Source organism: Taudactylus pleione, unplaced genomic scaffold (assembly GCF_031769625.1).
Source record: "Taudactylus pleione unplaced genomic scaffold, aTauple2 ptg000496l, whole genome shotgun sequence".
Lineage (NCBI taxonomy): Eukaryota > Metazoa > Chordata > Amphibia > Anura > Myobatrachidae > Taudactylus > Taudactylus pleione.
In genome coordinates, this window is record NW_028284898.1 from 574914 (window position 1) to 594722 (window position 19809).

The 19809-nt window shown below is 41.9% G+C and overlaps 1 protein-coding gene across 1 annotated transcript in view; it reads right to left on the minus strand.

The window, feature by feature from the left end:
• LOC148502460 (uncharacterized) overlaps positions 1–19809 on the minus strand; it is an 82099-nt gene that overhangs the window by 56442 nt on the left and 5848 nt on the right. The window contains exons 2-5 of the mRNA XM_088449796.1: positions 5085–5185; positions 3607–4442; positions 1629–2130; positions 210–1097 (exon numbers count right to left, since the gene is read on the minus strand). Coding sequence (XP_088305922.1) covers positions 210–1097; positions 1629–2130; positions 3607–4442; positions 5085–5185 — 2327 coding nt within the window. The remainder of the gene's footprint in view (positions 1–209; positions 1098–1628; positions 2131–3606; positions 4443–5084; positions 5186–19809) is intronic.

Genomic DNA, 19809 nt, shown 5'->3' on the forward strand with positions numbered 1-19809 from the left:
AGTGGTTTCTGCAGTAGTAGTGGTTGCTGCAGTAGTGATGGGAGCTGCAGGAGTTGTTGGAGCTGCAGTAGTAGTGGTTTCTGCATTAGTAGTGGTTGCTACAGTAGTGGGAGCTGCTGTAGTAGTAGGAGCTGCAGTAGTAGAGGGAGCTGCTGTAGTAGACAGAGCTGCAGGTGTAGTTGAAACTGCAGTAGAAGTGGGGACTGTACTAGCAGTTAGAGCTGCTGTACTAGTAGTAGGAGTTGCAGTAGTAGAAAGAGCAACAGTAGTAGTCAGAGCTTCTGTTGTCGTTGAAGATGCTGTAGTAGTAACTGCTGCTGTATTAGTGGGAGTTGCAGTTATAGTGGAAGAAGCTATAGTAGAAGGAACTGTAGTTGTAGTTGGAGCTGCAGTTGTAGTGGGAGCTGCAGTTAAAGTAGTGGGAGCTTCAGTTGTACTTGGAGCAGCAGTAGCAGTGGAAGCAGCAGTTGTAGTGGCAACTGCAGTATTAGTGGGAGCTTCAGTTGTAGTGGGAGCTGCAGATGAAGTTGTGGGAGCTTCCGTTGTAGTGGGAGCAGCAGTAGTAGTGGGAGTAGCCATTGTAGTGGGAGCTGCAGTTGTAGAGGGAGCTACAGTTGTAGTGGAAGCTGCAGCAGTAGTAGTGGGAGCTTCAGTTGAAGTTGGAGCAGCAGTTGTAGTGGGAGCTGCAGTTGTAGTGGGAGCTGCACTTGTAGTGGGAGCAGCTGTTGTAGTTAGAGCTGCAGTAGTAGAGGGTGCTGCTGTTGAAGTGGGAGTTCCTGTAGAAGTTGGAGCTGCAGTTGTAGTGGGAGCTGAAGTTGTAGTTAGAGCTGCTGTAGTAGTAGTGGGAGCTGTAGAAGTGGGAGCTGCTGTAGAAGCGGTAGGTGCAGATGTAGTGGGAGCTGCTGTAGTAGTTGGAGCTGCAGTAGTAGTGGGAGCTGCAGTTGTAGTGGGAGCTCCTGTAGTGGAAGCTTCAGTAGTAGTGGGAGCTGCAGTTGTAGTGGGTGCTGCTGTAGTAGTGGGAGCTGCAGTAGTTGTTGGAGGTACTGTGCTAGTTGGAGCTTCAGTAGTAGTTGGAGCTGCAGTTGTAGTGGGAGCTGCTGTAGAAGTGGGAGCTGCTGTAGTAGTGGGAGCTGCAGTTGTAGTGGGAGCTGCAGTTGTAGTGGGAGCTGCTGTACTAGTGGGAGCTGCTGTTGTAGTGGGAGCTGCTGTAGAAGTGGGAGCTGCTGTTGTAGTGCGAGCTGCTGTAGAAGTGGAAGCTGCTGTAGAAGTGGGAGCTGCTGTAGAAGTGTGAGCTGCAGTTGTAGTGGGAGCTGCAGTAGTAGTGAGAGCTGCTGTAGTAGTGGGAGCTGTAGTTTTAGTGGGAGCTGCAGTTGTAGTGGGAGCTGCTGTAGTAGTGGGAGCTGCAGTTGTATTTGGAGCTGCAGTTGTAGTGGGAGCTGCTGTAGAAGTGGGAGCTGCTGTAGAAGTGGGAGCTGCAGTTGTAGTGGGAGCTGCTGTAGTAGTGGGAGCTGCTGTAGTAGTGGGAGCTGTAGTTGTAGTTGGAGCTGCAGTTGTAGTGGGAGCTGCTGTAGTAGTGGGAGCTGCAGTTGTAGTGGGAGCTGCTGTAGTAGTGGGAGCTGCTGTAGTAGTGGGAGCTGCAGTTGTAGTGAGTGCAGCTGAAGTAGTGGGAGCTGCTGTAGTAGTGGGAGCTGCAGTTGTAGTGGGAGCTGCTGTAGAAGTGGGAGCTGCTGTAGTAGTGGGAGCTGCAGTTGTAGTGGGAGCTGCTGTAGTAGTTGGAGCTGCAGTTGTAGTGGGAGCTGCTGTAGTAGTTGGAGATGCAGTAGTAGTGGGAACTGCAGTTGTAGTAGGTGCTGCTGTAGTAGTGGGAGCTGCAGTAGTTGTTGGAGGTACTGTGCTAGTTGGAGCTTCAGTAGTAGTTGGAGCTGCAGTTGTAGAGGGAGCTGCAGTAGAAGTGGGAGCTGCAGTTGTAGTGGGAGCTGCTGTAGTAGTGAGAGCTGCTGTAGTAGTGGGAGCTGTAGTTGTAGTTGGAGCTGCAGTTGTAGTGGGAGCTGCTGTAGTAGTGGGAGCTGCTGTAGTAGTGGGAGCTGCAGTTGTAGTGGGAGCTGCTGTAGAAGTGGGAGCTGCTGTAGAAGTGGGAGCTGCAGTTGTAGTGGGAACTGCTGTAGTAGTGGGAGCTGCTGTAGTAGTGGGAGCTGTAGTTGTAGTTGGAGCTGCAGTTGTAGTGGGAGCTGCTGTAGTAGTGGTAGCTGCAGTTGTAGTGGGAGCTGCTGTAGTAGTGGGAGCTGCTGTAGTAGTGGGAGCTGCAGTTGTAGTGGAAGCTGCTGTAGAAGTGGGAGCTGCCGTAGTAGTGGGAGCTGCAGTTGTAGTGGGAGCTGCTGTAGTAGTGGGAGCTGCAGTTGTAGTGGGAGCTGCTGTAGAAGTGGGAGCTGCTGTAGTAGTGGGAGCTGCAGTTGTAGTCGGAGCTGCTGTAGAAGTGGGAGCTGCAGTTGTAGTGGGAGCTGCTGTAGTAGTGGGAGCTGCCGTAGTAGTGGGAGCTGCAGTTGTAGTGGGAGCTGCTGTAGTAGTGGGAGCTGCAGTAGTAGTGAGAGCTGCTGTTGTAGTGGGAGCTGCTGTAGTAGTGGGAGCTGCAGTTGTAGTGGGAGCTGCAGTTGTAGTGGGAGCTGCTGTAGTAGTGGGAGCTGCTGTAGTAGTGGGAGCTGCAGTTGAAGTGGGAGCTGCTGTAGTAGTGGGAGCTGAAGTTGTAGTGGGAGCTGCTGTAGTAGTGGGAGCTGCTGTAGTAGTGGGAGCTGCAGTTGTAGTGGGAGCTGCTGTAGTAGTCGGAGCTGCTGTAGTAGTGGGAGCTGCAGTTGTAGTGGGAGCTGCTGTTGTAGTGGGAGCTGCAGTTGTAGTGGGAGCTACAGTTGTAGTGGGAGCTGCTGTAGTAGTGGGAGCTGCAGTTGTAGTGGGAGCTGCTGTAGAAGTCGGAGCTGCAGTTGTAGTGGGAGCTGCTGTAGTAGTCGGAGCTGCTGTAGTTGTGGGAACTGCAGTTGTAGTGGGAGCTGCTGTTGTAGTGGGAGCTGCAGTTGTAGAGGGAGCTTCTGTAGTAGTGGGAGCTGCAGTTGTAGTGGGAGCTGCTGTAGAAGTGGAAGCTGCTGTAGTAGTTGGAGCTGCAGTTGTAGTGGGAGCTGCTGTGGTAGTGGGAGCTGCAGTTGTAGTGGGAGCTGCTGTAGAAGTGGGAGCTGCTGTAGTAGTGGGAGCTGCAGTTGTAGTGGGAGCAGCTGTAGAAGTGGGAGCTGCTGTAGAAGTGGGAGCTGCAGTTGTAGTGGGAACTGCAGTTGTAGTGAGAGCTGCTGTAGTAGTGGGAGCTGCAGTTGTAGTGGGAGCTGCTGTAGTAGTGGGAGCTGCAGTTGTAGTGGGAGCTGCTGTAGAAGTGGGAGCTGCCGTTGTAGTGGGAGCTGCTGTAGTAGTGGGAGCTGCTGTAGTAGTGGGAGCTGCAGTTGTAGTGGCAGCCGCTGTAGTACTGGGTGCTGCTGTAGTAGTGGGAGCTGCAGTAGTAGTGGGAACTGCAGTAGTAGTGAGAGCTGCAGTTGTAGTGGGAGCTGATGTTGTAGTGGGAGCTGCTGTAGTAGTGGGAGCTGCAGTTGTAGTGGGAGCAGCAGTTGTAGTGGGAGCTGCTGTAGTAGTGGGAGCTGCAGTTGTAGTGAGAGCTGCTGTAGTAGTGGGAACTGCAGTAGTAGTGGGAGCTGCAGTAGTAGTGAGAGCTGCTGTAGTAGTGATAGCTGCTGTAGTAGTGGTAGCTGCTGTAGTAGTGGGAGCTGCAGTTGTAGTGGGAGCTGCAGTTGTAGTGGGAGCTGCAGTTGTAGTGGGAGCTGCTGTAGTAGTCGGAACTGCAGTTGTAGTGAGAGCTGCTGTAGTGGTGAGAGCTGCAGTTGTGGTGGTAGCTTCTGTTGTAGTTGGTTCTGCAGTAGTAGTTGGAGCTACAGTTGTAGTTGGACCTGCTGTAGTAGTGGGAGCTGCAGTTGTAGTGGGAGCTGCTGTAGTAGTGGGAGCTGCTGTAGTAGTGGGAGCTGCAGTTGTAGTGGGAGCTACAGTTGTAGCGGGAGCTGCTGTAGTAGTGGGAGCTGCAGTTGTAGTGGGAGCTACAGTTGTAGTGGGAGCTGCTATAGTAGTGGGAACTGCAGTTGTAGTGGGAGCTGCAGTAGTAGTGAGAGCTGCTGTAGTAGTGGGAGCTGCTGTAGTAGTGGGAGCTGCAGTTGTAGTGGGAGCTGCTGTAGTAGTGGGAGCTGCAGTTGTAGTGGGAGCTACAGTAGTAGTGGGAACTGCAGTTGTGGTGGGAGCTGCAGTTGTGGTGGGAGCTGCAGTTGTGGTGGTAGCTTCTGTTGTAGTTGGTTCTGCAGTAGTAGTTGGAGCTACAGTTGTAGTGGGAGCTGCAGTAGTAGTGGATGCTGCAGTATTTGAAGTTACTGTAGTGGTTGGTGCAAACAAATAGAGGGAGAAGAAAACATCAGTGAAGTTTTTATATGAGGATATACAGAAAGAGACATTTTTAAATAAATAATTATAATATAACAATAACTGAATGTTTTGGTTTACAGATAGGTAAAGTCATTTTATTTTAATAAATAATTGAACTGGCTAAATTAAAACTGATGTACATAAAATTCTGATGGTCACCATGGAGCCACTTTCTGCATCTGAAGCATGAAAACAATTATAGTGCAACAATTTGAGGTCAGAAGAATTTATGTAATTCTGGTGCAGCCCTGTCTGACTGGAGGTTAGTGATCTACATTTTGCCAAACCACCTCATCATCCCTTCATTGCCACAGACAGTTTTATTAACTGGGGCCACTGCATAAACAGAGCATAGTTTTAATGAGGTTCTGCTGCAGAAGACTTTACTGGGAAATTTAAAGGATTGGGTGATTTCACCTTCAGTTGCATTTGATGGATGCGCCTAAATGAATTGGATGATAATCTGTGTATAGTGGTTAGATATTTGTTATTCAATGCAATAAAAGCACCGTATTAGCCCCCAGCCCCCATGAATCCATGCAATCTTGTTTTGCTCATAATATAGTATACAGTGAGAATCTGGACTTTACATGATGCTTGAGTTCTTGGTACAGCCTTGCCCTGGTGGTCATATGTTAAATATGTAAGGTTTTGAACATACCTGTTGTGTTTGACTGTGCTGCCACCAAACCTGTAAAATAGATGTAAAAGACAGTTAACATCCATTTTAATTTAGGTTTTATTTTAAAAAAGAGCCCATTTAGATAACACATCAAAGTTCTCATTCAAGAGCTGCTCAGATACAGTAGGAAACTATGGGAGGAATTCAGTTATTTTTTGGCTGTCTTAACTAATAGGCATCTATCAGAGCAATTGAATTGTTTCTCCGATAGACACCCATTAGTGTTTAATGTGCCCGATGCTCCAGTTTCAGATGTTCAAAACAGCTAAACCAAACTAAACTCCTGATTTGGGCATCTAAACTACTGGTTTGGGCACCTAAGCTATGGATTTTGCACACATTTATTCCTGCACCGCAGGAGACTGCGAGACAAAATTTGTCTGCACAGCTAATGGGCATCTATCAGACAAACAATTGCATTGCTCTGATAGACTCCTATTACTTGACCCCTAAAAAACAATTGAATTCTCCCCAATAAACATAATCTTTGAAAGTGCAAAATATTATCTTACAATATATTTGTATAAATGTACCTACAGTAGTTAATGGATTTGTGGGATAAGATATTTTCACTATTTCCAATATGTGCATCTCCAGTTGGACCATAATTCTACAAATTAGGGACTGATTATCTAGGTGCATATGTATAAAAATAGATGTAGTTTTGCAGATATGAATTAACCTCATTAGAAAAGGACTTGGGGCCTGATTCAGGGCCACTCGCAAGCGGCCCAATATTTCTGTACTGCGCACACGCCGCGTCCGCTATGCGAGTGCGCGAGCCCCAACGAGCAATTGAAATTCAGTTGCTCCGGGGCTCGCTACAAGATGGGGCGGCTGTCGATTGTGAGGGACAACTCGCCCCATTTTGTAGACAGGGAGGGGGGTGGCTGCACAAACGCAGGCGTTCCCTTAGGAACGCCTGGCGTTTGGCCCTACTGACATCACTAGTGATGTCAGTAGTGGACTTCCTGCTCTATTAGAGCAGGAAGTCCACTCGGCCTTGCGGTAGCCGAGACACTACCACAGGGTCTCGTCGCAAGGCCAATGGTCGCAATTATCGCGACGGTCTCCTGCCCACTCGCACAAGCTGTGGGAGGTCTCCCACAGTTGCGAGCAGAAAAACAAAAAAACAAACAAAAAAAACATGCCCTGATTCAAAGCGAGCGCTCGCCAGCAGCGAGCGGCTCTGAATCAGGTCCTCGGTACAAATGGGGGTTACTGTCCAAGCCAATTTGGTACAGTACTATCGATGTCTTATTCGAAGATGTGCCCTTGAAGGGAGCCTTGTCACACTGTGCTATGGGCATTGCAGGGTCTTTTTGGTTGGCCCTTGACTCTAGTATTATCTACTTCCCTGCCACTGCTCTTCACTCACTGGGCCTCTATTTATGTAGACACATTTGTGCAAACAGAAAATACATTGCATTTTTACACTATTGTATATGGCTTGTTGTGCCTGTAAAGTTAAAATTTGATACAAAAATATATTATTATTATTATTATTATTATTATTATATTTTACTTCTTAATCATGTAAACAACTGTGAATAAAACAAATGGGAAATGATACAGGTCTTTGGGACTCCCCATCACTGCCTGTCCACGGACGATCAAAGGAATACTCTTCAGGGGACTTGACGATCTACTCAATTATCTTTGAGTAGAACTGGAAATTCTGGGTGAAACAAGAGTAATAGGGAGAATTCCACAAGAACACTCAAGATGGATGGATGGATGGATAGATAGATAGATAGATAGATAGATAGATAGATAGATATGAGATAGAGATAAAGAAAAAATGGAGAGCGCTGGACAGAGGTAAAATAGTTTTTTAATGGTCACTACCAAAAAACATACATTATAAAAAACTATCAAATATAGTCATAAAGTACAGTATAAATAAATGAATCCCAGACCTATTGTTGTTGTGACACCTTAAATGGTCCAAAGAATAAATAAACAGACAATATAGCAGAAAGCGGCATGCGGTTACCAGCTGATATGAGCGTGTGATTGGCTGCACACATTCCACATCCAGCTCAAAGAAGCGTTAGTAGATCAGGTAGTAAGTATTTTCGAAAAAGTCTGCTTGCATAGTATCACTCCTGTTTAATAAATAATGAATAATAGCCCAAGGCAAGTGCACCAGAAAAAGCCAAGGGATTCGTGTTAATTATCAGGCAGCAGTGGGATCTTATCATCTGTGTATGATGAAGCTCTTTGCCGGCGTCCCAGCAGATACAGCTGGGTGGCGTCTGTTCTACCTCTCAAGGCTGAAGCCGTGTGTAGATACTCTGTCATCTAGAGAGGAGAGCTACACTACCCACTGTGAGCCCAACAGTGTGGATAGCCGGAGACGGAGGTATGGGTGGCGTCTCCGTATGCCAGTGTCCTGGCAGCTGAAAAAAACAGAGGCGTGTCCGTCTGGCCGCAGCCATTTTCCCGGTGTTCTGCCCATGCGCAGTAGACTCTGGGCACACTCTGGTGCCCAGAGTCTACTAATGCTCCAGTGATTAGCCAGCCGTGACAGTCGGCCACCGGCCCCTGGGGAGAGAGGAGGGGGCCCTGCACGGGAATGCTCATGGGCCCCTCCTCTCTTGAGACGCCCCTGGATAGATAGATAGATAGATAGATAGATAGATTAGATAGATTATATAGATAGACAGACAGTGCAGGTACTGATGTAGATAAACATTCTCTGTACAGCACTGTGTAATTTGGCGGTGCTAAATAACTACATAATTATATAGTTACATTATAGTATATAAATAGGTGGCATCTGCCTTGATTATAAACTGCTCTACATAGGTGATCCCATTCCTGCCTTGAGTAGAGGTAAACTACTAGCTGGTTATTACTATTATCAGTGGTCATTACAGACACTGATAATTACTATGAAGAAATATATCAGTCCTGTTACTGTATCTGTTATTACCATTGCATGCTAGGCGTTTCTGTAACAAGAAAATACATTAAATCATTTACACTTACAGTACATCATTAATCACTGATTGTACCACCCTAAATTACATAATGATAGGGTTTGTGCAGGTATTGTACAGGATTCTTCACATGCTTCAGAGTAATAATGTCAGCAAGAAGCTGCACTATCTAAAAGGTATGATACCAGCTTTATACTGTCCTTTACTTTGATTTTACCCTCTCTAACTCTCTCTTTCCTTCTCTCTCTCTCTCTCTCTCTCGCTCTTCCTATAGTATTCCCCATTCCATTTGTCTCACGTTCTCTCGCTCTACATATCTGTCTTCTATGTGAAAACAAAAGAACCTCCGGAATTCTTAAACAAACAATATACCTTGTGTGTCAGCATGCATATAAGTGGGATGTCCTGTGCACAATATACCTATCCTGGGGTATCTAGGCTGTAGGTGGCCTCTATCCTTTGTATAGGGCAATCCTTCCTGAGCTTCCATTTATAAAGTGTGCAGCAACCATGAAGAGGGGGGGGGGGGGCTCAAAACAAATTAGAAATCAGTAACATTCAAATGGGATATTTTAAGTTAATGAAATACTGTGTGTGTATATACATAAATAACATAAAATAAAATAAAAACCATTCTCTTGTTTATAAATCTGCATAATGCCTAGTCCATCCTTGCTACTATTTATCATCCATGATTTATCTTTCTTGCTGACCTCTCTTCTTTTCTCTTTCTCCCTCACACACCCTCTACACCCACCCCTCTCTTTCTCTCTCTCTCTCTTTCTCTCTCTCTCTCTTTCTCTCTCTCTCTCTCTCTCTCTCTATCTCTCTCACTCTCTTCCTATCCTATCTCTTTATCCCTCTCTCTTCTTTTCTCTTCCTTACTCTCTCATTTTATCGATCTATACGCCTTTCTAAAGCATAGTCCAGCACAACATCTCTTTGTCACCCATGATCTCTCTTTCTCTCACTCTTACAACATTCAATCATGTATGATATATGTCAACGAATAATGTTTTTGCAGTAAATTCTGCACTTACTATACAGTGGGGGAGATGTAAGAATCCCTGAAGCGGTATCAGCGCACTATGCGCCCCTGTCATTATCGGCACTGCTATCTACAAGATAGCAGCGCCGATAGCCTGGGCCATGTATGAATGGTCAGATCGCCTGACCGTTCGGCCCGGTGTAGCTGTCACTATTGACAGCTACAGTCTGGCGCTGCCCTATCTTCACAGTGTCCTTGCAGTGTCTAAAACTGTATTAATCCGAAGGCACAGGCTGATATGCACCAGTAGGGGGCAGGCAGAGCTCCAATGGAAGAGTAGTGAGTCGGAGGTTCAACTATCACACTGCACCTGCACTGACAGTTACTCATTTTCTCCAAGCACATATAAATGGATAGAAAGGTCCTTTTCAGGGCTAAAACCATGTTGGCAAACAGCAGGGTCCTTTTCAGAATCAATGGAATGGGGTTATAGAAGAGGATAATGTCAAAAATTAAGGCTGCAGATGTACTTCAAGATCCATTCTTCAACCCAGGCAACGCTGGGTATACCAGCTAGTAAACTATGGGAGCCTTAATATAGGAACTGTCCTAGAATAGTGTGCAATAAATAAACAATGAGCAGATGACTCTAGCTCACCACCATATGGCTATGTGGTATAGCAAAATATACAATTATTTTCTTATAGTTTTGAAAAAATATATTATAGGCATATAGAGCCAAAATGTGAAACCCCAAAAGGTGTCTCTAACACTGTTTCTGCTGTTACCATAAATACAATATAGAGGTTTTTTTTATTGAAATTGCTCTTTTTAGATTTTTTACTTATGTCTGTGAAGCATAACAAAATTACATTGTGCTTGATTATATTATTATATTATTGTTAAATTAAATAAACTTAATATTGACACTCCATAAAGACATTGCTTTTTGTGATAAGATTTTATATTTTCTCTTCTTTAGAAAGTAGACATTGTATATTTCTGATCACTAATTTAAATTCATAGCCAAGTTTTCACTTACTACAATATTCCTTGTTATCTTAATATCAGATTGTCTAATTGCATTATAATATATACAAGTCATACTATTTATATAAGCTTATATTATGTGGGTAAATACAATTACTGAGCTATGTATTATTAATTCTAAAAAAAAAATTCTATATCATTAATTAATTTGTTAATTTTCCCAGTCAATGCTATGACACCATGAAACTGATTCTCAATCAAGTTTATAAACAGAATAATATTTGTGCTGCTGCTACTACTACTACTGCTAAAAATACTACTACTACTACTAATGTACTACAGGTTGAGTCTCCCATATCCAAAGTGCTTGGGACCAGGGGTATTTTGGATAACACAATATTCAATGTCTTAGGAGTAGGACCCAAATTTAAACACAGAATGCATTTATGGTTCATATACACCTTATACACACAGCCTAAAGGAAATTTTATACAATATTTTCAATAATTTTGTGGCTCAAACTAGGTTTGTGTACATACATGAAATTTATTTATGTTTCATATACACCTTATACACACAGCCTATAGGTCATTTTATACTTTATTTTTGATAATTTTGTGCCTTAAACAAGTTTGTGTACATTGAACCATCAAAAATCAAAGTTTTCACTATCTAAATCAGGCAAAAAATATTCCGTATTTCGGAATATTCCGTATTTCGGAATATTTGGATATGGGAGACTCAACCTGTAATAAAAATAATATCACTACTACTTCTGTAATAATAAAAGTACTACTACTGCTATTGTACTAATAAAAAGAATATTATTACTGCTACAACTGTACTAATAAATATAATATTACTAACACTACTATACTAATAAAAATATAATATTACTACTAGTACTACTACTTCTACTGTACTAATAAAAACATTATTTCTACTACTACTACTGTGCCAATAAAATAATATTACTACTACTCTGTAATAATAAACATATTACTACTACTACTGCTGCTGCTACTACTACTACTACTACTACTACTACTACTACTACTTCTACTACTACTAATAATAATAATAATAATAATAATAATAATAATAATAATAATAATAATAATAATACATTTACTACTACTAATAGTAATTAATAATAATAATAATAATAATAATAATAATAATAATAATAATAATATCTTGAATTAAAACTACATGTAATGCAGCATTTACATCATAACACAGTAGGATCCCAAGGTCCAACCTCACCTGGTTTAAACAAGAAAAGGAGCAGGAGACAAAACCCCTTTTTCCTAAAGCCAGAACCTCTCAACATTGTGTAAATCATACAGTCCTCTGCTTTTAAGATGTAGTATACCAATATCTCAAACTCTTGAATATAGGAAATAGCTTCTTTATATATCTTTTGTGGTCTGATGATACAGCTGATAAACAATGTTGGATGTGTCACAGTGCAAATATCTCAGAGTTGGAAATACCTTGGCATATCACATTTAGCAAATTGATCTGGAATTAACTTAAGCTATTATGATCTGTATATAGATGACTTCATTAATTAATCTGATGGAGTCATGATAGCTCCTTTCGTTCCTCTCAATGGAATTATGTCAACTAATTTTCATAGGACTACGCACACATGGCACAGGAATAGACTAATAAAAGGCACTTCTTTATCTGGGCTTGTGTTACATCTCTTTCTGGAAAGTATAGAGTAGTAGTTCTCATTTTCAAATCTCCTTTTCTACATATACTGTACTAGCTGAAGTACCCAGGTTCAAATCTTCAAGTTATTAAGTTTATTATGTGATGTCATCCAAATCCATCCAGTGGAAGGCCCAGAATAGGCTCCCTGGTTCAAAGTTCTGCCTGGCACACTCTACTGTGAGGTGTGACCAGGATCGCAACCACTCCATTAGGCATCCCAGAACTATTGGTACCCCCTATGAAGATTTAATTCAAATCCATCCAGTGGAAAGCACAAAATAGGCTCTCCAGATCAAAGTTCGGCCCAGCATACACCAATGGGAGGTCCAACCAGGACCTCAACCTCCTAATATGTCTTCTGGGATCCAATTTTACCACTCTGTGAAGTTTTCATCCAAATCCATTATGTGGAAGGCTAAGAACAGGCTCCCAGGTCAGATTTCTGTTCAGTGTACACCAACGCGAGGTCCAACAGGTACCCTTATCCCCCTAGAACTCGTCCAGGATCGAACTGGACCACCTCACAATGGTTTCATCCCAATTTGTGCAGGGGTGTATCTTCAAGTTATTAAGTTTTCTTATGTGATGTCATCCAAATCCATTCAGTTGAAGGCCCAGAGCTGGCTTCCTGAGTCAATGATCTGCCCAAATATATAGATAGCGAGCCACACTTGAAGTTTCTATGTAGCAGCTCAGTGATGAATGTTAAATTAAAAAGCACTACAGCCTTGCAGCTGTGGACTGAGAGCTAGACTAAAGCCACCAAAAAAAAAAAAAAAGTTACAAAAAAAATATATATATAGTTTTTTTTTTTTTATATATAAACGGGGGTGGGGGAAGAGTAATCAAGTAAAAATAATTTAAGTAACAAAAGGTAGAAATAAGGATAGGGAAGGGTTAAAGCTGGGGATGGGAATAGAAAGAGTGAAAAGCCAGAGAATTAAAAACACTGGGTCATATGACCACAATGGTTATAGCCTCTTAGGGACTGGTTGGGGGGGGGCAGTTGCTGGTATGGTCCAGTGTTGTGGAAGTGCTGTCCCTAACTTACCCTATACTGGGCTAGGACAGCTTTTTCCTCTGCAGGGCGATGTCTTTCAAGGAAGCAGTAATGCTTTTGCTGTGGTGGGAACTGATGACATCAGATGCCGGGAATTATGTGGTATCTGGGCCAGTTGCCTTGACTTCTGCCCTTGTGTGGCCCCCTCTTCTGCATGGGTAAGTTAGGGACAGTACTTCCAGAATGCTGTACCACACCAGCAATTGGCCCCCCCAACCAGTCCCTAAGAGGCTATAACCATTGTGGTCACATGACCCATTGTTTTTAATTCTCTAGCTTTTCACTCTTTCTATTCCAATCCCCAGCCTTAACCCTTCCTATCCTTATTTCTACCTTTTGTTACTTCAATTCTTTTTACTTGATTACCCTTCCCCAACCCCCATTTATATAAAAAAACTATATATTTTTATTTTTTTACTTTTGTTTTTTTTTTACTTTTGTTATTTTTGTTTTTTTTGGTGGCTTTAGTCTAGCGCTCAGTCCACAGCTGCAAGGCTGTAGTGCTTTTCAATGTTCTGCCCAGCACACTATGCTCTGAGGTCCAACAGGGACACCAAATACTCAATTTGCCACCCATCTGTGAAGTTTTCACCCAAATCCATCCATTGAAAGGCCCAAAAAAGACTCCTTGGGTCAAAGTTCTGCCTAGCATCCCCAGGTCAAAGTTCTGCTCAGCATACACCAACAGGAGGCCTAACAAAGACCTCCACTCCTTAGTATGTCTTCTGTGATCCATTGTTATCACTCTGTGAAGTTTTCATCCAAATCTATCCAGTGGAAGGCTTAGAACAGGCTCCCTGGGTCCAAACAGGCTCCCTGGGTCAAAGATCTGCCCAGCCCAATCTGCTGTGAGGTCTGACTTGGACCCCAATCACTACAATAGGCATCTAAGACCAATTGCCACCCCTCTGTGAAGTTTTCATGCAGATCTATCCAGTGGAAGTCCCAGAACAGGCTCCCCAGGTCAAAGTTCTGCCCAGCATCCCCGGGTCTAATTTCTGCCCATCATACACCAATGGGAGGTCCACTAGGACTTCAACCCCCTAGTATGTCTTCTGGGATCCAATATTATAACTCTGTGAAGTTTTCTTCCAAATCCATCCAGTGGAAGGCTCAGAACAGGCTCCCTGGGTCAAATTTCTTCCCAGCATACACCAATCAGAGGTCCAACCAGGACCCTAACCCTCCAGAAACTTGGCCAGGATCCATATGGACCACCACACATTGGTTTTTCATCCCAATCAGTGCAGGGGTGTTCGAATGCATAACTGGACAGATAGACAAACAAACGGACCAATTCATTTTATATATAACATACAGTAGTACAGAAATTGGTGGATCCCAGTGAAGGAATATCATATTTCTTCCCAAATAAATAAAGTACACAGACAGCAGAGGACCAATTTTCCCCATCCAACACATCTATTTGCTTTGGATGAGAGCTATTAAAGGCCAGATAAAATTGAGAATAAATACTTTTAATTGAGAAGTGTTCCAAGGTCACCATGTTATTTGTATTCCTGTAACAATAGTACAGATTGAAAAGGCTTTTTTTCGACTGTAGTTATATAATTCTACATGATAATATGGGATCACATTACATTTTCTGTTAGACTGTATCTTTTCCTTATGTTTCCTTAAGTTGCGTATAAACTAGCAGACTGTGAAACATGTCATAATCATGCAGTCGTTTCACAGTCTGTGCTGTGCCTACACTGAACGATCAGTCGTTCAGTGTAGGCACCCTCCCTCATCCCCGATTATGGCCAATATGTCATTATCGGCAGATTGACCAGCATGTTCGGGCAATGATAGATGTCAAAAACGACCAGCAAGTGCGTGCATCGCTGGTAATTTTTTACATTAAACTGCCTGATTTGTGCCCAATTAACAAGCGATTGAACGATAACGATGTCGTTATCGTTCAATCGCTTTGTTTAATCGGGTAGTGAATACCCGCCTTTGCTCATCACAGATTTGTACAAGAATCTGAAACAAATTGTTCTGGGAGACTGTTTCTTTCCTTATGTTTCCTTCCTCATCACAGATTTGTACAACCATCCCTGACAAATTGGTAAATCTAAACTTTATTAAACGGTGAGTGTACTATCTAGTTTTGCAACTTCATATATGTGAAGCTGCTTAATACTTTGCTGGATCTAAAACAGACAAGTTTCAGTTTGGAATGAGTTCATTTATAATCAACATGTGAGTCACACAATTAATTTACAATGGCGAAATATTAGTTTCTCCACATGTGTTAGTGAATATATTTACCTGGTAATATGGAGGAGTGAAACATCCACTTTCAAATAGACAGAGGTGGAAGTACTAAGAGAAGGGTTATAGATAGAAGTCAAATGATCAGTTTGAGGAAGGGATTTCGCAATTCATATTCTGACATGAACTTAAGACTCAAGTTCATTGTTTAAAGGTGCAAAACTTTGTGTTAGTTAGGAATCCTGGATTTCTCAAGATCAGCTTTGCGTGTTTTTCTCAACCACTGATTATAAACTTTACCGGAGAATACTAATGAGTCTCCAGCCTCCTTGTAGAAAGTTTTTGATAAGTCAGTTGTTGAAAAGAGGTCCATCTCCATCTGCCACATTTTAAAAAGTGGAGCTAAATTGTTTTCTGTTTTTACTTTCTGAGATGTGGAGAGTGCAGTCTGCAATGGCGGCGTATAATGATCTGAGTATGAGGCCCTTGATCAGGGCTGTAGCTAGGGTAGTGCGGCCGGTGCCATCGCACAGGGCACCACAGGTCAGGGGGTGCTGTTTGGGCCTGTCAAAATTCTATTTATTATCATTCTTGCATGTAGCTTCCTCTTATTTCATCCCCAGCATATCCTGGCCTCTCCTATCTCTTCCCTGGCCCTTCCCCATGAGGCCATGGCCCTTTTTTGGGTGCATTATGTCTCTTTGAAAAGTGAGGGGGGCGCCAATGCTCTTTCTGGCACAGGGCACCAAAATGTCTAGTTAGGGCTCTGCCCTTGATCATCTTGACTGCAGAGAACAAGCTTTGCAAATATTTCTCACATTGGAACAACTAGAACTAATGTATATATAGAAACATATTTCTTACTACAGTTCATTCTTAAGAATACAAAGTTTTTTTGTTTCAATTTTACATGATAGGATTAAAAGTTATGCTCTTTAGATGAATATTGCATGGATCCTCATATAACAGTATATACTGCTAAAAAATATTAAAACTTTACATAATGATTAGTAACGGATAGATGTTAAATATAAAGTATATTTTAGATAATTAACATTTTCATATTTGTTTGTGAATCTATTTCTCTCACACATCCTTTAGACCAGAGCTGGATTAATTGGGGGCACAGGAGGCCTAGAGATGGACCCCCAGCTAGGTGACCTCACTGCACGACCTTGTGGCTGATCACCATGTATATATATATATGGTAAAGTGAATGATTACACATCCAAATCTAAGAAAGGTGCTCAATATACTGTAGCATAAAAAGAAAAAAGAACTAATTACTGCTCTTATGGCTAAATGGATGTGAATCCCCACATATATGTACTTTATTTAAAATGTGTTTATATATGTGGAATTTAGGACATAGATGTGGGGATTCATATCTATTCAGTCACAAGAGCAGTTGCTTATGTTTTCAGAGTTTATTTTTTTATTTTTATGCTATATTGACCACCTTTTTTCCTGTTTTGGATTTGGATGAGTAATTAAGTGTTACCTTTACCTACATTGATAACCACAAAACAGAAAAAAGAAGCAAGTATTTTTATTATGGGCACACTCAGATTATATAAGTTTATAGTTCCACATCTATTACCAGGATTCTGGCAATACCTTATCCAAAAACTTAACGTTTATTGTGTTGGTTAAAAGAAAGGCGAAATGTAAATTGTGATCAAATAAATAAAGTGACAACTATTGTCCAATCTGGACACTAAATAGTTGTCACGATTGATCACGATTTAAATTTCGCCTTTATTTTAACCAAGACAATAAACGTTAAGTTTTAGGATAAGGTATTGCCAGAATCCTGGTAATAGATGTGGAACTACTGTATACAATTATATAATCTGAGTGTTTCCATAATAAGAATACTTGCTTCTTTTTTCTGTGTTGATATGATGTTTTTTATTCTTAGTTGCACCTTCCCTTATAAGATGAATTGATAGAGATAATAAGAGGGGAATAGATTGTTATAAATTAGGTTCTTGTGCAGATTTATTTTGGGTTGATTGATAACCACAATGCCATCTCTGGTAAGATACAGTTTCCTTTAATTTACAGTTTATTATTGTTTTGGGGGGATGTAATGGTATATAAGATGGAACATGGGCTTACAACCAAGTTATTTAGGAAATTGACTATCAAAAATAATATCTTACATCACGACAGTACGAGACTTTCCTTTAGCTAGGAAACCTTCCAAGCTTTCCCTGAAAGCTCACTTCATCTGGCAAACTTATCAATTTCCAGTACCACTCTCTTAACTTCCTTAAGCAATACTACCTACCTAGCAACCATCTACACAATTCAAACACAATTTACATGTATTCTTTCCATACAAAGACATACCTCTGACTTCTGGCCAAAATTGCTGGCAATATTCCTGTATGACTGGAACTTGTAGCCCACTAAGCCCTCTTACTATTGCAATCTTTGTGAATCAGTATATAATATGCACCACTTAACTTCATCTATCAAATTCCTATTTCCTAAATGTTTTTGAACAGTGCTCACTTACCTCTCTTCTTCCTAACTCACAAGGGTAGTAGTTCACATTGCTTTATAGAAACTGTCAATTCTAGAGATGGTACAAAGATATTGTGGAAGAGGATATCATAAAATAATATTGAAGCACATAAAGTATCTGACAGTGACATGATAATTGTGTACATAATCTAGAGATCAGATGTTACAAAAGGACTCTGATAATTGTACAAGACTACTTGCAACATTACATCTGGGAATGTCAAAGCTGTCATTTTAAAGTATTACCATATTGCTAGCACTGATCCTATCTTGAAAAGAAATACAAATTAACCTTGTGCTTATTGGGACGGTTGGCTGTTTTTCCCCTTCGTGCTAGGGACCTGGAAGTGTCGTGAGTGAGGGTGGAAGTGCAGTTCCTGCCCATGACAGCCATCTACCGAAGTACTTTGTCCCCACTTAAACAAGTTTGTTGTCCCCTCGCGAGCTCGCTGCGCTCGCCACATGGTTATATTCCCCCTCTATGCCCACTTGGATGGCAGGGAATGACGCTGGACACTGGCTGATCAGGGTCCTCTCCGTGTAGGGGATTTAGACATTACCTTATTGGGACACCTGGATTTGATTAAATCAAGTATCTCTAGCAGCCGACCAGCACTAACACGTGGAGAATGCCTATCTCCACAATAGAAAAACAATTGAAAAGTAGTGTAATGCTATGTGGCACTTTAAATACTAGAAGTACATGGTCCCAAATGATGTCAAAATAGTAATTTAATATTATTGTATAGGAATGTGGATACCGTTTCATCTACATACACCTATATAATTTACCTCACACAGATGTGATATCATCATCTCAGCACTTATTACGGAGTCTAGTATACAACTGACTATGGCCCTCATTCAGAGCCACTCGCTAGCGGCAGTACGCTCGTTCCGAGCGATGTTCGCACATCTGCGCATGCGTACGGTTTTTAGTACGCATGCGCGAACCAGTCAGTGTGGCTGAAAATCGTTTGTACGCAATATAGCGAGTGCCTGCTATTTTGAGTGACAGAATGAGGCGTATGTGGGTGGTAACAGGGGAAGGTGCTTGAAAACGGGGAGTGGAGATCAGAACGCAGGCGTGCTTAAAGGTCAAAACGGGCGTTTTATGGGTGTGCATAATTAATACAGCAGCGTCATTGACCACGTCACTGGGTTATTTTTAACTCAGAACTGCTCGCAAAATAGCGGTTGAAAAAACCAACCACAAAAATAGCGAGCAGTTCATATCCTGTTCGATGTACTCGATTAATCTAATAAATAGCGGACATGACGTATGGTGCGAGCGGCCAGGGGGCGTTTTTAATAAATAAACGAGCGTATGTTTTGCTCGCTCGTTCAGACTTAGAGGTGTGAACAGACTGCAATGTGCGAACGGTTTATTTGAATAGCCACCCCTTGTTTTTGAACGAACGAACGCAAATAGCGAACGGCTCTGAATGAGGGCCTATGTTATTACATCATGTCCTTTAGTGCGCTTTAAAGGACCATTGATTGAGAACTATTTCCATTTCTGTGTTTCTGGACTGATATTCCCTAAATTGTTACTTTGGTTATTTTTGTGATTCCCTACAAAGTATCAACATTAATTTTTCAACAGTGTATATTTTCTTATTATGTGAAAGATCTGTCTGTGTTTATTATGTCTTTAATTTTTTTATTGATATGTGCGTTAATGCTTTTATCTATTTATTTTTATACTCCCGGGAGTTGATTATTCTTATTGTGGAATATTTCTTCTTCTTACTAAAATAAAATAATATTAATTTACTATTTTGACATCATTTGGAACCATGTACGTCTAGCATTTTGAGCGCCACATAGCATTACACTACTTTTCAACTGATCCTATCTTGTCTAAATAAACACTCTCTGATATGCACTGTTACAGATATACAGACGGTGTAATGGCTAGCATTACTGCCTCACAGCACTGAGGTAATGGGTTCAATTCCCACTACAGCCCTAACTGTGTGGAGTTTGTATATTCTCCCTGTGCTTGTCTGGGCAGGGCCGAAACTAGGATATCTGTCACCCGGTGCAAGGCAGCAATTTTGCGCCCCCTCCCTTCTTCTACCTTAAGTTTGTCCTTGCTCGTCCATGCGGACGGCTGGCATAAACCCCCTGGCAATGAGCATAAACCCCCCTTGCTAGTAAAGACCTCTAGCAT